At 53.6% G+C, this 20802-nt stretch overlaps 1 protein-coding gene across 6 annotated transcripts in view; it reads right to left on the bottom strand.

The window, feature by feature from the left end:
* Positions 1 to 20802, bottom strand: part of tfeb (transcription factor EB) — a 96416-nt gene that overhangs the window by 27357 nt on the left and 48257 nt on the right. For all 6 annotated transcript variants that reach the window (XM_041195014.1, XM_041195010.1, XM_041195015.1 and 3 more), the window contains 3 exons: positions 17871 to 18119; positions 4881 to 5138; positions 4570 to 4665 (listed from right to left, as the gene is read on the bottom strand). In XM_041195014.1, coding sequence (XP_041050948.1) covers positions 4570 to 4665; positions 4881 to 5138; positions 17871 to 18071 — 555 coding nt within the window. In that variant the 5' untranslated portion in view covers positions 18072 to 18119. The remainder of the gene's footprint in view (positions 1 to 4569; positions 4666 to 4880; positions 5139 to 17870; positions 18120 to 20802) is intronic.

The raw sequence follows: 20802 nt of genomic DNA, 5'->3' as shown, positions 1-20802 counted from the left end.
TCAGTCGTGGGTCAGTTACACACACGAGTGCAGTGTAACTCCATTACACAACTGAGGGCATTGCATGTAGGCAAGCAAATGCAAGAGTGTCTCACGCCACTTCAGCTACACCCTAGCTGCTGTACAACTGAAATCATCGTACAGCAAATTTCAGAAACATCAATTTTTCAAACTTCTCAAAGGAACAGTGTGTTCATTATCTCTTCACTGATGTTAGAAGATTTAATCTGATTTTGCAACAGCATTGTAAACTGCTACAGCAATGGTGGGCCAAGTGAATTTTGTTAACATCATATACAGATAGAGACAGAAAGACAAACAATCAGAGATACATAGCGAGAGAGAGAGAATGAGAGAGAGAGCAACAAGGCAGACAGAGGTAGAGATATAGAGAGATAGGGAAAGACATAGAAATAAATATAAAAAGACATAGAATACTATAGGCATGAAACAGACAGATCAGGGAGAGTGAGAGAGGGTTACAGAGAAATAAGAGCAAAAAAGATAGGAAGTAAGAATTGCAAAGAGACATAGGCAAAGAATGTGTGAGTGAGTGAGAGAGTGAGAGAGTGAGTGAGTGAGAGAGTGAGAGAGTGAGAGAGTGAGAGAGTGAGAGAGTGAGAGAGTGAGAGAGTGAGAGAGTGAGAGAGTGAGAGAGTGAGAGAGTGAGTGAGAGAGTGAGAGAGTGAGAGAGTGAGTGAGAGAGTGAGAGAGTGAGAGAGTGAGAGAGTGAGAGAGTGAGAGAGTGAGAGAGTGAGAGAGTGAGAGAGTGAGAGAGTGAGAGTGTGAGAGAGTGAGAGAGTGAGAGAGTGAGTGAGAGAGTGAGAGAGTGAGAGAGTGTGAGAGAGATATATATCCAGAGCAAAACAACAAAAGATGCAGAGAGGAGAAGTGGGAGCTTGTTCCTGTCAGAACCTTCAGGAAAGCAGGAGAAAATTCAAGTGGAAAAAAATAAAAACTGAGAGTGCAAAACCTATTATCTGTTCAACAAAAGCAGGCAACCCAATGCTCAGTATAGTGAAACTTGTAGCGCACAGGGAGTTCAAAAATTGAACCTCGGGAGCAACCTTTAACGGAACGCACGCAACACAGCCATTAGGTTATCTCAATCCAATGGCTCAGTGTGTATTTGCCATATGTTATTTTCTGGCAGAGATCTTACCCGTTGGAACTTTGATGAGTTTGGAACCTCGAGGATAGCAGTAGTTCTGCTTTGCTCCTTCATGCTTTCATTGTCTTCAGAGACCGGCATTGCTGGGAGACCAGGAGGAGTAGCAGCTCAAGGCTACCACGAACATTGAGGAGAACAAGAGAGGACTTTAACCTTCACGCACCCACCTCCCTCTCGGACTTTCAGCTCTTTATTGGGCAAGTAGAAACAGCACTAGGTATTTAGATTGTTCCCAGCAGTTTATACACTAACCTCTGGAAGCAATATTGTTAATGTTTACATCAGAGGCTTTCAAAAAAAAACCCGAGATTAAGCACGTCCCTGGTTTGCAACGGGTCAAAGATTGTGCTGAGTTGATGAGGTTAGAAGCAAAGAACTGTGCAAGAAACTCAGAGTCATCCAAACACAAATCTTGCTCCTTATGTCTCACACTCTGAGATAATGTACAAGAAAGACTTTCCAACTGATTGGTGAACTTCCTCCAGCCTCCAACATTCCTGTGTTGGGATATTTCTTGTCGCCTATGGAACTGTACCATGAGTCAGTAACCTGGGATTGTGCCCAGTTTGGGCCTTGCTAATTCTCAGTTCTTCAATATCCACTGTGGAAAGTGTGACATCTAAGCATTGGGTTCACAGAGCTAGTGAATCACACACCCTTGCTGTAGGTCAACAAGAATAGACATTCTCAGAGGGTGGGTCTTTTTGCCAAAAAAACTCTTGCTGACTCCTAAGGGGCCTTGCACGTTTCTGTTGGGACAAGAAATTGTTGCCCCATCATTTTATGCACTACCACACGGGTCAGAACAGGAGCACTGACTTCAAAATAGAAACATTCATCTAGTGGATTTAGGGAGTCTCAGCCGTTATTCATTTCTGATGGACAACCAGGGTTGAGTGTATCCTATAATATTACAGCTATTCTGTGGCTGTTTCTCAGCCAGTTCCTAACTTCCAGTTCCAATTCATCTACCTCATTTGTCCTTTCTAATGCCCATCGGCTCACCATGCACCCGCTAATTGATTTTATTGGTTCAGGCTCAGGCAGTGGCCAGGGAGTGGAATCAATGGTAAAGTTAGAGATTGTAGTGGGTCTAAAAACAGCAGCTTCAGTCTTCCCAATGTTCAACTGGAGGATATTGCAGTTCTTCCAAAGCTGAATGTTGGCCAATCAGCCTGACAACATGGAGGTAGCAGATTGGTTGAGGTAGGTGCTGTAGAGCTGGGTGTTATCAGCATACATGTGAATATAGAATCAGTTCTCAAGGGCATGGCTTCCCATATCAAGCTTGGCTGTCGCACTGACCTTCCAAGATGAATATCATTGAAAGAATAACGGTGGCCCCACAAATAAGGCAATCTTTCCATCTCATCACTGGATCAAACTTCTTTCACAAAGTCAGATCAATTCACTTTGGCAGCAATGAGAGTGGCAGACAAATGTAACAAGTGTTGGCTGGCACAGGCTGGTAACTGCAACACTGAGGAGCTGTCTTATACTGACAGACCGAACAAACCTTGGCTGTGAATCTCCAGGGCAATTTTGCAGATTTAGCACGGAGCTTCTGCACACAAACACGGCTGATTTGCAGCCCAATTAAATAGAAAAGCATACAGGTGGAAAATTCTTGAAATGTGTGCATGCACTCCATCCTGGGAGCAATACATTGTAAAGATCTCCTTCCAATCTTCTGTCTCAAGCCGTTTCCAAGAACCTGCTGTTTATAGCAGTCTTGATTTTCTGGGAAGGATTTGAGGCTTTCCAACCAGTGGAAAATGGAGTGTTACTGCCCCGAAAATGGTGGGCACATGATTTACCGCCCCCTGTTGACAGTATGGCTGATGCTATAATTCAAAGTACCTCCCTCTACTCGACCAGATGCCTGCCTGCAGTTGGCAGTAGCCACTTCTTAATACAAAAACCAGGGTTTGATGATTTCCATAGGACCCCCAAAAGGCACTTTTGGACTGACCTGAGCTGACTATGTGCCAGGCATGATCTGCACAGTCTCAGCTGCTGAAATTCCATTTACTGAGTCACAGTATCTGCCTTGGCTCAGTGGGTCACCACTGGGTCAGTGACTTCAGAAAAGACCCATACCTAACGCTCACAGCACAGTACCGAGAGAGTGCTGCACAGCCAGAGGTGCTGCATTTCCGATGAGGGATTAAACCAAGGCCCAGTCTGCTCTCACAAGTGGACATAATGATTTTGAAGAGCAGGGGTGTTAACCCCCATTGTGCTGGTCAGTATTTATCCCTCAATCAGCATCACAAACAGATTATGTGGGTCATTATCACATTGCTGTTTGTGGGATCTTCCTGTGCGCATATTGGCTGCTGCGTTTTCTACATTACAACAGTGACTACACTTGAAATGTATTGCATTGCCTGTAAAGTGCTTTGGGACATCCTGGGGTTGTGTAAGGCGCTGTATATATGCAAACTTTTCTTTCATTTTTTAATTTTTGCGGGGTTTGTCAGGATTAGCAATCTGGGTCCAATCCCCCCCACCACCCCCCACCCCCCCCACCACCCACCCACCCACCCACCCACCCCACTCCTTCACCAATCCAGGACCTGTCTTTCTCAGGGTTACAGCCCCGCCTGATGCTGCAACATCCTGGAACTGATGGTGCTGCCCCAGGGCCCCTCGTTCTCTACCCACAGCCCACAAGCTGCACGTTACTGACACTGGGACTCGATAGCAAACCAAGGCTCCAGCCAGCACCATCAGGTGACTGGTCAGCCCAAACCTCCTCAACAAATCTGCTCCAAGAGAATTTCTGAGCCTCTGTGCACAATGCCAGAGGTCAAGGAGTAAAACTTTGCACCTATTGCATCTGTCACACTTCAAAGTCTGTCACATATTCTTGATTGCCTCAATTATCATATTAAAAACTGCAACCAATCACAACCAGCGAGTGAATCAACCAATAAACAAGTAACATTCCAAAACCAAAAAATATCAACAAGAGATAAGGAGATGCCCATTCACCAATTCTAGACTCATTGGGCCATTTCACCTTTACCAATAAACCAATGGAGAGGATCAATCACCTGCTATAGAACCCACTCAACCTGAATTTCTAGTGAAATCAATGAATTGATCAATAGTGGTCATGGTTGGTGATCAATATTTTGTTGAAACAGCATCCATTAATGATGGGATTGGAGGACTGCGTGGGAGGAATCTACCTCCACTCCGTCACATCATAAGACTGAAAATATTGCTCAACAGTGTCATCAGCATTCATGCTTAGGGAATACACCTTATGGTTATTTCATCACCAGATGCAGAGATGGAACAGATTTTTCTGCAAGTAGTTTTTCCTCAAACTTTGCTCCTAAGCCCACACCTCCCAGTCCCATATCAGAGTTAATATTCCAATTACTTACTGTGTTCGGGGCCTGTAGAGCAGGGTCCGTGTACCCGAGAATATCATCATTGTAGCTGGATTCGAGGCTAATAATATCATCAATCACATCGCCCATCTAGAAACAGACAGGGCAGTTAACTAGACAGTAAGAGTAACCATAGCATATTCTCTCCCCATCAATAACACACAGAGCAAATTCTACCCAAGTCAAATTCTGTCCAAACTGCTTTAACTGAGGTCATGTAGATTTTATGATGGGGAAGAACAGTACAAGCCCTTTTCGCATTCTATTTCTTCTTGCAAACTTGTTAGACACTGTATGGCCCATACCTCTTGTTCGGGATTTGAGCCAATGTTGAGCATGGCCATGGGGCTGTTTGGGGCACTGTTTCCAGTAGAGCTGGACATCACGTGATCATTCCTCAAACTAGGCGAGACAGCCAAAGATTGCACAGAGTGTGAGTGCCCCATCGACAGGGGCTGTACAGCAAACTTGTTGCCTAATGTGGTGGAGAGATATTGCTTCACCTGCTGCCTCTGCGATTGTTGGATGTGGTATTTGGTGGGATTCTCCAGGTGAGTCTCAACCTGCAGGCACAAGGAAAAGTATTTCTGTCAGTACTTTTCAATTTCACTAACCGAGAGAATGCTCTGAATATCCAGCCTGTCCACATCTATCCTCAGTAATACTCTCATAGAAACTAGGAGCAGGATTCAGCCCTTCGCACCTGCTCCGCCATTCAATATGATCATGGCTGATCCTCTATCTCAATGCCATATTCCCACTTTCTCTCCATACCCCTTGATGCCCCTAATATCTAAAATATTAACAATTTCTCCCTTGAATATATTCAGTGACCCGGCCTCCACAGCCTTCTGTGGTAGAGAATTCCACTTGTTGACCACCCTGAGTGAAGAACCTTTTCCTCATTTCAGTCCTATGTGGCCTGCCCCATATCCTGAGACTGTGGTCCCTGGTTCGAGACTGCTCAACCAGGGGAAACATCCTCCCTGCATCCTGTCTGTCCAGCCCTGTTGCAATTTTATACTTTTCAATCAGTTCCCCTCTCATTCTTCTAAACTCTAGTGAATACAGGCCCAGTCGAGCCAATCTCTCCTCATATGACAATCCTGCCATCCCTGGTATCAGCCTAGTGAACCTTTGCTGCACTCCCTCTATGGCAAGTATATCCTTTCTTAGGTAGGGAGGCCAAAACTGCGTGCAATACTCCAATGTGGTCTCACCGAGGCGTTGTATAACTGCAATAAGACATCCCAACTTCTGAACTCGAATCCTCTTGCAATGAAGGCCATTTGCCTTCCTAATTGTTTGCTGCACCTGCCTGTTTACTTTCATTGACATGTGTACAAGGACACCCAGATCGCTATGTACATCCACATTTTCCAATATTTCACCATTTAGGTAATACCCTGCCTTTCTGTTTTTCACATTTAAGTGTATAACTTCACATTTATCCATGTTATACTGCATCTGCCATGTGTTTGCCCACACATGCAACTTGTCTAAATTGCCCTGAAGCCTCCTTGCATCTTCCTCACAACCCATGTGTCATCAGCAAACTTGGAAATATTGCATTGGGTTTCCCCATCCAAGTCATTTATATATATCATGAATAGCTGGGGCCCATGCACTGATCCCTGCGGTATACCACTAGTCACCGCTGCCATCCGGAAAAAGACCCATTTATTCCCACACTTGTTTCCAGTCTGTCAACCAATTCTCAATCCATGCCAGTATATCCGAGATAGATAGGTTCTTGATTGGTAAGGGGATCAAAGGTTACGGGGAGAAGGCGGGAGAATGGGGTTGGGAAACTTATCAGCCATGATTGAATGGCGGGGCAGACTCGATGGGCCGAATGGCCTAATTTCTGCTCCTACGACTTATGATCTTATGGTCTTATTACCCCTGACCCCATGTGCTTTAATTTTTCCCACTTTTATGTGGGACCTTATCGAACGCCTTCTTGAAATCCAAATAAACCACATCCACTGGTTCTCCCTTATCTATTCTCAAAACATGATATTTGAGTGCTCAGATTGATGAATACCTGGGATCCGACACCAGCACCACAGCAGAGTAGAAATAGTAATTGCCCCACCCCCCCAGGCAGACTTATTGCTTGGTCCCACCACATAAGGTCATGAATTTTAAACAGTTTGAGATTCTGGTAACATGGATCAAGCTGAGGCATAGATTCTCCTAGGGTCAGTCAGGCCTGTTTCTTACTATTCCCAATTCATCCACTCCATTCACCAGCTCAGGTTACATTCAGCCAAAGAGGTGGGCATAACCGGACATCCGAGCAATGACCCCTGAACAGCCTGCAATGGGAAAAATGGAATTACTGACAAGGTTTCTTTGGAGCAATGCGTCAGCTTTGATCGACTCATTGGCATCATCTCCTATCCTTTGCAGTCTGCCCTAGGTCCTCAGGAAATACAGGGCCAGAGTATTTTATGATCATAAACCATAAAAGACAAGTGATGTCATCAACACTTTTGGTGCTCGTTCCATTAAGCCTTGGATTTTCCTGTTCATCGTCTGCACCTTCTGTATATTGGATAGTGCCACACTCTCTCAGTAATGGTCTCTCCGACAATGCGGCACTCCTTCAGTCCTGACCCTCTGACGGTGCGGCACTCCCAGTCCTGAAGCTCCGACGGCGCGGCACCCCTTCAGTCCTGACCCTCCGACGGCGCGGCACCCCTTCAGTCCTGACCCTCCGACGGCGCGGCACCCCTTCAGTCCTGACCCTCCGACGGCGCGGCACCCCTTCAGTCCTGACCCTCCGACGGCGCGGCACCCCTTCAGTCCTGACCCTCCGACGGCGCGGCACCCCTTCAGTCCTGACCCTCCGACGGCGCGGCACCCCTTCAGTCCTGACCCTCCGACGGCGCGGCACCCCTTCAGTCCTGACCCTCCGACGGCGCGGCACCCCTTCAGTCCTGACCCTCCGACGGCGCGGCACCCCTTCAGTCCTGACCCTCCGACGGCGCGGCACCCCTTCAGTCCTGACCCTCCGACGGCGCGGCACCCCTTCAGTCCTGACCCTCCGACGGCGCGGCACCCCTTCAGTCCTGACCCTCCGACGGCGCGGCACCCCTTCAGTCCTGACCCTCCGACGGCGCGGCACCCCTTCAGTCCTGACCCTCCGACGGCGCGGCACCCCTTCAGTCCTGACCCTCCGACGGCGCGGCACCCCTTCAGTCCTGACCCTCCGACGGCGCGGCACCCCTTCAGTCCTGACCCTCCGACGGCGCGGCACCCCTTCAGTCCTGACCCTCCGACAGCGCGGCACCCCTTCAGTCCTGACCCTCCGACAGCGCGGCACCCCTTCAGTCCTGACCCTCCGACAGCGCGGCACCCCTTCAGTCCTGACCCTCCGACAGCGCGGCACCCCTTCAGTCCTGACCCTCCGACAGCGCGGCACCCCTTCAGTCCTGACCCTCCGACAGCGCGGCACCCCTTCAGTCCTGACCCTCCGACAGCGCGGCACCCCTTCAGTCCTGACCCTCCGACAGCGCGGCACCCCTTCAGTCCTGACCCTCCGACAGCGCGGCACCCCTTCAGTCCTGACCCTCCGACAGCGCGGCACCCCTTCAGTCCTGACCCTCCGACAGCGCGGCACCCCTTCAGTCCTGACCCTCCGACAGCGCGGCACCCCTTCAGTCCTGACCCTCCGACAGCGCGGCACCCCTTCAGTCCTGACCCTCCGACAGCGCGGCACCCCTTCAGTCCTGACCCTCCGACAGCGCGGCACCCCTTCAGTCCTGACCCTCCGACAGCGCGGCACCCCTTCAGTCCTGACCCTCCGACAGCGCGGCACCCCTTCAGTCCTGACCCTCCGACAGCGCGGCACCCCTTCAGTCCTGACCCTCCGACAGCGCGGCACCCCTTCAGTCCTGACCCTCCGACAGCGCGGCACCCCTTCAGTCCTGACCCTCCGACAGCGCGGCACCCCTTCAGTCCTGACCCTCCGACAGCGCGGCACCCCTTCAGTCCTGACCCTCCGACAGCGCGGCACCCCTTCAGTCCTGACCCTCCGACAGCGCGGCACCCCTTCAGTCCTGACCCTCCGACAGCGCGGCACCCCTTCAGTCCTGACCCTCCGACAGCGCGGCACCCCTTCAGTCCTGACCCTCCGACAGCGCGGCACCCCTTCAGTCCTGACCCTCCGACAGCGCGGCACCCCTTCAGTCCTGACCCTCCGACAGCGCGGCACCCCTTCAGTCCTGACCCTCCGACAGCGCGGCACCCCTTCAGTCCTGACCCTCCGACAGCGCGGCACCCCTTCAGTCCTGACCCTCCGACAGCGCGGCACCCCTTCAGTCCTGACCCTCCGACAGCGCGGCACCCCTTCAGTCCTGACCCTCCGACAGCGCGGCACCCCTTCAGTCCTGACCCTCCGACAGCGCGGCACCCCTTCAGTCCTGACCCTCCGACAGCGCGGCACCCCTTCAGTCCTGACCCTCCGACAGCGCGGCACCCCTTCAGTCCTGACCCTCCGACAGCGCGGCACCCCTTCAGTCCTGACCCTCCGACAGCGCGGCACCCCTTCAGTCCTGACCCTCCGACAGCGCGGCACCCCTTCAGTCCTGACCCTCCGACAGCGCGGCACCCCTTCAGTCCTGACCCTCCGACAGCGCGGCACCCCTTCAGTCCTGACCCTCCGACAGCGCGGCACCCCTTCAGTCCTGACCCTCCGACAGCGCGGCACCCCTTCAGTCCTGACCCTCCGACAGCGCGGCACCCCTTCAGTCCTGACCCTCCGACAGCGCGGCACCCCTTCAGTCCTGACCCTCCGACAGCGCGGCACCCCTTCAGTCCTGACCCTCCGACAGCGCGGCACCCCTTCAGTCCTGACCCTCCGACAGCGCGGCACCCCTTCAGTCCTGACCCTCCGACAGCGCGGCACCCCTTCAGTCCTGACCCTCCGACAGCGCGGCACCCCTTCAGTCCTGACCCTCCGACAGCGCGGCACCCCTTCAGTCCTGACCCTCCGACAGCGCGGCACCCCTTCAGTCCTGACCCTCCGACAGCGCGGCACCCCTTCAGTCCTGACCCTCCGACAGCGCGGCACCCCTTCAGTCCTGACCCTCCGACAGCGCGGCACCCCTTCAGTCCTGACCCTCCGACAGCGCGGCACCCCTTCAGTCCTGACCCTCCGACAGCGCGGCACCCCTTCAGTCCTGACCCTCCGACAGCGCGGCACCCCTTCAGTCCTGACCCTCCGACAGCGCGGCACCCCTTCAGTCCTGACCCTCCGACAGCGCGGCACCCCTTCAGTCCTGACCCTCCGACAGCGCGGCACCCCTTCAGTCCTGACCCTCCGACAGCGCGGCACCCCTTCAGTCCTGACCCTCCGACAGCGCGGCACCCCTTCAGTCCTGACCCTCCGACAGCGCGGCACCCCTTCAGTCCTGACCCTCCGACAGCGCGGCACCCCTTCAGTCCTGACCCTCCGACAGCGCGGCACCCCTTCAGTCCTGACCCTCCGACAGCGCGGCACCCCTTCAGTCCTGACCCTCCGACAGCGCGGCACCCCTTCAGTCCTGACCCTCCGACAGCGCGGCACCCCTTCAGTCCTGACCCTCCGACAGCGCGGCACCCCTTCAGTCCTGACCCTCCGACAGCGCGGCACCCCTTCAGTCCTGACCCTCCGACAGCGCGGCACCCCTTCAGTCCTGACCCTCCGACAGCGCGGCACCCCTTCAGTCCTGACCCTCCGACAGCGCGGCACCCCTTCAGTCCTGACCCTCCGACAGCGCGGCACCCCTTCAGTCCTGACCCTCCGACAGCGCGGCACCCCTTCAGTCCTGACCCTCCGACAGCGCGGCACCCCTTCAGTCCTGACCCTCCGACAGCGCGGCACCCCTTCAGTCCTGACCCTCCGACAGCGCGGCACCCCTTCAGTCCTGACCCTCCGACAGCGCGGCACCCCTTCAGTCCTGACCCTCCGACAGCGCGGCACCCCTTCAGTCCTGACCCTCCGACAGCGCGGCACCCCTTCAGTCCTGACCCTCCGACAGCGCGGCACCCCTTCAGTCCTGACCCTCCGACAGCGCGGCACCCCTTCAGTCCTGACCCTCCGACAGCGCGGCACCCCTTCAGTCCTGACCCTCCGACAGCGCGGCACCCCTTCAGTCCTGACCCTCCGACAGCGCGGCACCCCTTCAGTCCTGACCCTCCGACAGCGCGGCACCCCTTCAGTCCTGACCCTCCGACAGCGCGGCACCCCTTCAGTCCTGACCCTCCGACAGCGCGGCACCCCTTCAGTCCTGACCCTCCGACAGCGCGGCACCCCTTCAGTCCTGACCCTCCGACAGCGCGGCACCCCTTCAGTCCTGACCCTCCGACAGCGCGGCACCCCTTCAGTCCTGACCCTCCGACAGCGCGGCACCCCTTCAGTCCTGACCCTCCGACAGCGCGGCACCCCTTCAGTCCTGACCCTCCGACAGCGCGGCACCCCTTCAGTCCTGACCCTCCGACAGCGCGGCACCCCTTCAGTCCTGACCCTCCGACAGCGCGGCACCCCTTCAGTCCTGACCCTCCGACAGCGCGGCACCCCTTCAGTCCTGACCCTCCGACAGCGCGGCACCCCTTCAGTCCTGACCCTCCGACAGCGCGGCACCCCTTCAGTCCTGACCCTCCGACAGCGCGGCACCCCTTCAGTCCTGACCCTCCGACAGCGCGGCACCCCTTCAGTCCTGACCCTCCGACAGCGCGGCACCCCTTCAGTCCTGACCCTCCGACAGCGCGGCACCCCTTCAGTCCTGACCCTCCGACAGCGCGGCACCCCTTCAGTCCTGACCCTCCGACAGCGCGGCACCCCTTCAGTCCTGACCCTCCGACAGCGCGGCACCCCTTCAGTCCTGACCCTCCGACAGCGCGGCACCCCTTCAGTCCTGACCCTCCGACAGCGCGGCACCCCTTCAGTCCTGACCCTCCGACAGCGCGGCACCCCTTCAGTCCTGACCCTCCGACAGCGCGGCACCCCTTCAGTCCTGACCCTCCGACAGCGCGGCACCCCTTCAGTCCTGACCCTCCGACAGCGCGGCACCCCTTCAGTCCTGACCCTCCGACAGCGCGGCACCCCTTCAGTCCTGACCCTCCGACAGCGCGGCACCCCTTCAGTCCTGACCCTCCGACAGCGCGGCACCCCTTCAGTCCTGACCCTCCGACAGCGCGGCACCCCTTCAGTCCTGACCCTCCGACAGCGCGGCACCCCTTCAGTCCTGACCCTCCGACAGCGCGGCACCCCTTCAGTCCTGACCCTCCGACAGCGCGGCACCCCTTCAGTCCTGACCCTCCGACAGCGCGGCACCCCTTCAGTCCTGACCCTCCGACAGCGCGGCACCCCTTCAGTCCTGACCCTCCGACAGCGCGGCACCCCTTCAGTCCTGACCCTCCGACAGCGCGGCACCCCTTCAGTCCTGACCCTCCGACAGCGCGGCACCCCTTCAGTCCTGACCCTCCGACAGCGCGGCACCCCTTCAGTCCTGACCCTCCGACAGCGCGGCACCCCTTCAGTCCTGACCCTCCGACAGCGCGGCACCCCTTCAGTCCTGACCCTCCGACAGCGCGGCACCCCTTCAGTCCTGACCCTCCGACAGCGCGGCACCCCTTCAGTCCTGACCCTCCGACAGCGCGGCACCCCTTCAGTCCTGACCCTCCGACAGCGCGGCACCCCTTCAGTCCTGACCCTCCGACAGCGCGGCACCCCTTCAGTCCTGACCCTCCGACAGCGCGGCACCCCTTCAGTCCTGACCCTCCGACAGCGCGGCACCCCTTCAGTCCTGACCCTCCGACAGCGCGGCACCCCTTCAGTCCTGACCCTCCGACAGCGCGGCACCCATTCAGTCCTGACCCTCCGACAGCGCGGCACCCCTTCAGTCCTGACCTCCGACAGCGCGGCACCCCCTTCAGTCCTGACCCTCCGACAGCGCGGCACCCCTTCAGTCCTGACCCTCCGACAGCGCGGCACCCCCCCTATCAGTCCTGACCCTCCGACAGCGCGGCACCCCTTCAGTCCCTGACCCTCCGACAGCGCGGCACCCCTTCAGTCTGACCCTCCGACAGCGCGGCACCCCCTTCAGTCCTGACCCTCCGACAGCGCGGCACCCCTTCAGTCCCTGACCCTCCGACAGCGCGGCACCCCCTTCAGTCCTGACCCTCCGACAGCGCGGCAACCCCTTCAGTCCCTGACCCTCCGACAGCGCGGACACCCCTTCAGTCCTGACCTCCGACGCGCGCACCCCATCAGTCCTGACCCTCCGACAGCGCGGCACCCCTTCAGTCCTGACCCTCGACAGCGCGGCACCCCTTCAGTCCTGACCCTCGACAGCGCGGCACCCCTTCAGTCCTGACCCCTCCGACAGCGCGGCACCCCCTTCAGTCCTGACCCTCCGACAGCGCGGCACCCCTTCAGTCCTGACCCTCCGACAGCGCGGCACCCCTTCAGTCCTGACCCTCCGACAGCGCGGCACCCCTTCAGTCCTGACCCTCCGACAGCGCGGCACCCCTTCAGTCCTGACCCTCCGACAGCGCGGCACCCTTCAGTCCTGACCCTCCGACAGCGCGGCACCCCTTCAGTCCTGACCCTCCGACAGCGCGGCACCCCTTCAGTCCTGACCCTCCGACAGCGCGGCACCCCTTCAGTCCTGACCCTCCGACAGCGCGGCACCCCTACAGTCCTGACCCTCCGACAGCGCGGCACCCCTACAGTCCTGACCCTCGGACAGCGCGGCACCCCTTCAGTCCTGACCCTCGGACAGCGCGGCACCCCTTCAGTCCTGACCCTCGGACAGCGCGGCACCCCTTCAGTCCTGACCCTCCGACGGTGCGGCACCCCTTCAGTCCTGACCCTCTGACAGCGCGGCACCCCTTCAGTACTGAAGTGGGAATGTCAGTCTGGGTTTGATACTCTAGTCTCAAACCCACTCGCTTCTGACTCGAAGGCGAGAGTGCAGCCCACTGAGCCTCAGCTGACAAGGGGGAAAAAGAACCAGTAGAGGGTGAAGGGATTGCAGGGGGCTGCGTGGTGGATGGAAGGAGGAATAGAAGCTTCTTTACTGTTGCAGCAATGAAATGAGCAAGAGAAGGAGCTGGAGACTGTGCTTTGTTAGAAAGACAAGTTACTGCACAGTCAGAAATTCCAAACACAAACTTCCTTCATCGCATTCGGCCATCCCTTCCCCCAGTCATTTCTGAGGTCAGAAAAGTTCTTCATTTTATAATTAAATGTCACCCTCAGATTAAGGCATTAAATCTGGCTTTGTCCGGTTTCGGGAACTCATGCCTTCCTCCTCCCCCTCCCACATCGATCTTTTGCACAGAAAGCGGTCTTCTGAGTCAGTACTTTATATCAAACAGGGAAAGAGCAATCCTGTGCTTTGTAAGATTGAATGCAGTCAGTGACTCACAGCAGGAAGTTCCACATCTACACTTAAGCTTAGGGTAAAAATGCCCATTTTAAATATCACAACGATTCAGAAAGGCATGGTGCTCCCTTGATAGTGCAAGAGGCAAATATTGTTGGACAGTGTAGAGGGAGCTTTACTCTGTATCTAACCCTGTGCTGTACCTGTCCTGGGAGTGTTTGATGGGGACTGTGTAGAGGGAGCTTTACTCTGTATCTAACCCTGTGCTGTACCTGTCCTGGGAGTGTTTGATGAGGACAGTGTAGAGGGAGCTTTACTCTGTATCTAACCCTGTGCTGTGCCTGTCCTGGGAGTGTTTGATGAGGACAGTGTAGAGGGAGCTTTACTCTGTATCTAACCCTGTGCTGTGCCTGTCCTGGGAGTGTTTGATGGGGACAGTGTAGAGGGAGCTTTACTCTGTATCTAACCCCGTGTTGTACCTGTCCTGGGAGTGTTTGATGAGGACAGTGTAGAGGGAGCTTTACTCTGTATCTAACCCTGTGCTGTACCTGTCCTGGAAGTGTTTAATGGGGACGGTGTTGAGGGAGCTTTACTCTGTATCTAACCCCGTGCTGTACCTGTCCTGGAAGTGTTTAATGGGGACGGTGTTGAGGGAGCTTTACTCTGTATCTAACCCCGTGTTGTACCTGTCCTGGGAGTGTTTGATGGGGACAGTGTAGAGGGTGCTTTATCCTGTATCTAACCCCGTGCTGTACCTGTCCTGGGAGTGTTTGATGGGGACAGTGTAGAGGGAGCTTTACTCTGTATCTAACCCCGTGCTGTACCTGTCCTGGGAGTGTTTGATGGGGATAGTGTAGAGGGAGCTTTACTCTATATCTAACCCTGTGCTGTACCTGTCCTGGGAGTGTTTGATGGGGACAGTGTAGAGGGAGCTTTACTCTGTATCTAACCCTGTGCTGTACCTGTCCTGGAAGTGTTTAATGGGGATGGTGTTGAGGGAGTACCAGGCAAATTAGAAACCCATGATGAGGTTTCTGCTCCTGCCTCTTATCCTGACCCTACTGCTCCTGGCCCCCACTCCCACTCCTGCACCTTACTCTTCATTCCATTCCTGCTCCCCATTCCATAGAAACTGATGAAGTGTAGCTGTTCAGGCCTCCGCCTGAGATTGATCCCTTTTTCTGCCACCTTTACTGGGACGGGAAGCTACAGCTTCTTCAGGCTCCCCACAGTCATCAGCGTATGAATCCCACTGGGAAATTCAAGTTCAGCAACATTCAGTTCCCTGCAGCTCCTGGTCTTGTAAAACAACCTGGGGAACTTAACTGCCCACTAACCAGTTTCCCTTAAAGCACAAGTGGTTAATGTGACTCCCTGGCAGCTCTGTTCCCCCTGCTAATTTTCACAGAATCTCGAGTGCAGAAGAGGCCCTTTGGCCCATCGAATCTGCACCGACACGTGAGAAACACCTGACCTACCTATCTAATCCCATTTACCAGCACTTGGCCCATAGCCTTGAATGTTATGATGTGCCAAGTGCTCATCCACATACTTTTTAAAGGACGTGAGGCAACCCGCCTCCACCACCCTCCCAGGCAGTACGTTCCAGACCATCACCACCCTCAGGGTAAAAAAGTTTTTCCTCACATCCCCCTTAAACCTCCTGCCCCTCACCTTGAACTTATGACCCCTTGTGACTGACCCTTCAACTGAGGGGAACAGCTGCTCCCTATCCACCCTGCCCATGCCCCTCATAATCTTGTACACCTCGATCAGGTCACCCCTCAGTCTTCTCTGCTCCAATGAAAACAACCCAAGTCTATCCAACCTCACTTCATAACTTATATGTTTCATCCCAGGCAACATCCTGGTGAATTTCCTCTGCACCCCCTCCAGTGCAATCACATCCCTCCTATAATGTGGCGACCAGAACTGCACACAGTACTCCAGCTGTGGCCTCACCGAGGTTCTATACAACTCCAACATGACCTCCCTACTTCTGTAATCTATACCTTGATTGGTAAAGGCAAGTGTCCCATATGCCTTTTTCGCCACCCCACTAACATGCCCCTCTGCCTTCAGAGATCAATGGACACACACGCCAAGGTCCCTTTGTTCCTCAGAACTTCCTAGTGTCATGCCGTTCATTGAATACTTCCTTATCAAGTTACTCCTTCCAGGGTGTATCACCTCACACTTTTCAGGGTTAAATTCCATCTGCCACTTATCTGCCCATTTGACCATCCCGTCTATATCTTCCTGTCACCCAAGAAACTCAACCTCACTGTTAACCACCCGGCCAATTTTATTTTGTTTATTCTTGGATTGACGAAACATGATTTTAGAGGAAAATAGGAGTGAGCAGAATGAATCATTGGGACTGGGATTATAAACGGATCCAAATGACTAACTCTGAACATGCGGATTGAAGCAAACAAGCAATAAAGGAATAGGCTGAAATCTAAACGCCAGTATTCCTGATACAAATCCGTGCTGTGCTCCCAGCCTGATCGCTGGCACAAGATTCTCTACATTATACTTCAGAAGGTCAGAGTTCACTGCACTGACGGCTGAAGCTATAACACATGCTCAGAAATCACCTCAAAGTCAAGTCCTACCTTTTTTTCACCCCCTCCCAATGTTAAACATTTACAGTTAATCACAGAACTCTCCACATGGTAAGGTTGGGCTCTTGCACAAACAATTATCTCCTCCATAACCCAGGCAGACTCTTCTGCGACTCAGGACTGAGGGAGTGCTGAAATGTCAGAGGTACCCTCCTGTCTAAACAGGTGAATATTAAGAAACCCATGGAATTACTTGACAATAAGCAGCAGGTTCTCCCAAAGTTCTGGTAAAACACTGGTCCCTCAAACAAGGCCAAAATAAAACACATCCTCCGCATTGCTGTTTGTGGGCTCTTGCTGTGCACTGCTGTGTTTGCCTAAATAACAACAGTGATGGTATTTCGAAGCTATCGATGGATGTCAAATGCTTTTGAGATGTTTCTGGGAGACACAATAAGGAGGCATGTAAACAATTTCTGCACGTGTTTCACATGGATAGACAGTTTTGAGAGTATGAGTTAACTCAGCCAGAATCACACCTAGTTCTACCCCAACCTCTTCCCCATTGTTCACCCCCAAACCTGAGCTCTCATTCCTTGAAGATGCCATCCTGTTGCTTATTTCCATATTCCCATTTCTGATTTATCAATACATTTGGGGCAATCTCAAACTTATGTCCCCTCGTGACTAACCCTTCAACTAAGGGGAACAGCTGCTCCCTATCCACCCTGTCCATGCCCCTCATAATCTCGATCAGGTCATCCGCTCAGTCTTCTCTGCTCCAATAAAAACAATCCCAGTCTATCCAACCTCTCTTCATAACTTAAATGTTTCATCCCAGGCAACATCCTGGTGAATCTCCTCTGCACCCCCTCCAGTGCAATCACATCCTTCCTATAATGTGGCAACCAGAACTGCACACAGTACTCCAGCTGTGGCCCCACCAAGGTTCTATACAACTCCAACATGACTTCCCTACTTCTGTAATCTATACTTCGATTGATAAAGGCAAGTGTCCCATATGAGGGGCAGGGGGAGGGGAAGAGATGTACTGGGCAGGAGCAGGGATGGAGGAGGAGGGGCAAAAGGAGGGAGTGAGATAGTGAAGAGAGGGGGGAGGATGGAGGGAAAGTAATAAGGGAGACAAAGGGGGTGAGGAAGGAGGAATGGGAGGGAGGGAGTAAGGGGGAGAGAGGGGCCTGGGAAATGACTTATGGGGTAGGAAGTGAGACAGGAGAGGACACATCCAGGTTTGATTGCAGCCTTGCCCTGCTCCCCACAGTGTACTGAGTGCAGTGCCTTGAAGAAAGAGATGAAACCTGGAGGTAATTGGAGAGTTAACTGGTACCTTTAGAACCTCAACAGGAACCAGTGGCCGGGGCTGGTAGGAGGCAGAGTTGCTAACGTTAATGGCAGGTGTGGCATTGACTGCCATGCGTTGCTGCATGTAATGCAGGGTTGCTTGTTGCTGCTGCTCTCTCTCCCGCTGCTCCTCCTGCTGTAGCTGCTCCCGCATTAGCTGCATGCGCAGTCCGGTGCGAGAAGACATTGTGAGCGCTTGAGTCCCGACTCCCGACTCTTCGTCAGAACTAAATCACTGCAAAGGAATCAGACAAATATCTCGTCATTATAAGACCACAAGACATAGGAGCAGAAATTAGGCCATTCGGCCCATCGAGTCTGCTCCGCCATTCAATCATGGCTGATAAGTTTCTCAGCCCCATTCTCCCGCCTTCTCCCCATAACCTTTGATCCCCTTACCAATCAAGAACCTATCTATCTCGGTATTAAATACACTCAATGACCTGGCCTCCACAGCCTTCTGTAGCAATGAATTCCATAGATTCACCACTCTCCGGCTAAAGAGGTTTCTCCTCATCTCTGTTCTAAAAGGTTTTCCGTTTACTCTGAGGTTGTGCCCTCGGGTCCTAGACTCTCCTACTAATGGAAACATCTTCCCCACGTCCACTCGATCCAGGCCTTTCAGTATTCTGTAAGTTTCAATCAGATCCCGCCTCATCCTTCTAAACTCCGAGTATAGACCCAGAGTCCTCAAACGTTCCTCATATGTTAAGACTTTCATTCCTGGGATCGTTCTCGTGAACCTCCTCTGGACCCTCTCCAGGGCCAGCACATCCTTCCTGAGATATGGGGCCCAAAATTGCTCACAATATTCTAAATGTGGTCTGACCAGAGCCTTATAAAACCTCAACATCACATTCCTGCTTTTATATTCTAGTCCTCTCGAAATAAATGCCAACATTGCATTTGCCTTCCTAACTACTCACTCAACCTGCAAGTTAACCTTAAGAGAGTCCTGGACTAGGACTCCCAAGTCCCTTTGCACCATCCCAAGTCCCTTTGCACTCCATAATCATAAGGGCCTTGCAGAGAGAGATGCTGACTCCCATCCCACACTGCTCCCTCTCCTTTTACCTCCCCCTCCATCACCTTCTCTCCTCCGCCTCACCCTCCCCCCTCCTTCCCTTCCCTTTCCCTCCCCTTCCCCAACCAGTTCCACACCAACGTGGTTTACTCATCGCTCTCTGAACTAGCCCAGCAGCCAATAAGAACTATTAAAGCACCTTCAGTTCAATATGAAGCCCTTTCCTTCCTATTCTCATGGCAACTGAGCAATAAATGTCAACAAACATTCAAAAATACTGCAAGTACTGTGGTTCAATAGTGTTCCAAGATCTCATATTTGTGGTGAATTTCCCCCGTTCTAGGTACACAGCTGACAGTTAAATAACCTCCGGAGACACAGCGAGAGAGAGAGAGAGAGAGAAGGGAGAGAATGGATTTTCTGCAGCCAGTTGCTCTAATTAGATCAATTCCTCAATGAGAGATCTCAGATCTGATCAAGTCTGAAAGCTTTTGGTTATTATTATTAAATGCCAGGCTGACACTGTACACCAAGTGCCTGCATGTGACTGTCACCAGAAATTGATGCATTCTCAGTAAGACACAGCAACACAGCTTGCTGGACGGGTGCACTTTTTTCAACCACAATCCCAACAACTGACTTCTCAATTGGGTGTTAAATGTTGAAGTGGTTTATGGTTTATGACCTAATTCTGCCCAGGCTATTCACGATCAGAAGCTGGGTGCCCAGGAAGGAGTCTGGCTTGCTTAGGACTCAATTCTGGGGCCTCAAGAATAGGACTGACACAATTTTTTTTAAAAAAAACAGCAGAAATGCAGGAGGTTCTGAGACTTAATAAAATCAAAAAGAACAAAACCAAGGCAGATTTTCCAGCATCTGACACCAGGAAAGACCAGTCAACACTCGTATGTAGATCTGACTGAATCATTACTCCCACTAGCACTGACTGACCAGTTGTGTTTTTATTACACAGTCTGAGATATTTCATGCCACTTTGGTGGGAGGGGCCAGATAGGGGGAGGAGATTTGGGAGGCAGGAAGCAGGGAGTGGATGGGTGGGGGAGTGTGGACATGAGGGACCAAAGTGAAGGGCAAGGGTGGAGAGTGGAAGTACAATACCCGAGTGTTATACAGTGACAGACCCTGTCCCCACCAGTACTGTACCCCAGTGTTATACAGTGACAGACCTGTCCCCACCAGTACTGTATCCCAGTATTATACAGTGACAGACCTGCCCCCACCAGTACTGTATCCCAGTATTATACAGTGACAGACCTGCCCCCACCAGTACTGTACCCCAGTGTTATACAGTGACAGACCTGTCCCCACCAGTACTGTACCCCAGTGTTATACAGTGACAGACCTGTCCCCACCAGTACTGTATCCCAGTATTATACAGTGACAGACCTGCCCCCACCAGTACTGTATCCCAGTATTATACAGTGACAGACCTGCCCCCACCAGTACTGTACCCCAGTGTTATACAGTGACAGACCTGTCCCCACCAGTACTGTACCCTAGTGTTATACAGTGACAGACCTGCCCCTGCCAGTACTGTACCCGTGTTATACAGTGACAGACCTGTCCCCACCAGTACTGTACCCCAGTGTTATACAGTGACAGACCTGTCCCCACCAGTACTGTACCCCAGTGTTATATAGTGACAGACCCTGTCCCCACCAGTACTGTACCCGTGTTATACAGTGACAGACCTGTCCCCACCAGTACCGTACCCCAGTGTTATACAGTGACAGACCTGTCCCCACCAGTACTGTACCCCAGTGTTATACAGTGACAGACCTGTCCCCACCAGTACTGTACCCGTGTTATACAGTGACAGACCTGTCCCCACCAGTACTGTACCCCAGTGTTATACAGTGATAGACCTGTCCCC

The sequence above is a fragment of the Carcharodon carcharias genome, chromosome 9 (assembly GCF_017639515.1).
Source record: "Carcharodon carcharias isolate sCarCar2 chromosome 9, sCarCar2.pri, whole genome shotgun sequence".
In the NCBI taxonomy this organism is placed as follows: domain Eukaryota; kingdom Metazoa; phylum Chordata; class Chondrichthyes; order Lamniformes; family Lamnidae; genus Carcharodon; species Carcharodon carcharias.
Note: the sequence above shows the minus strand (reverse complement) of the source record. Positions and strands in the feature narration are given on the sequence as shown.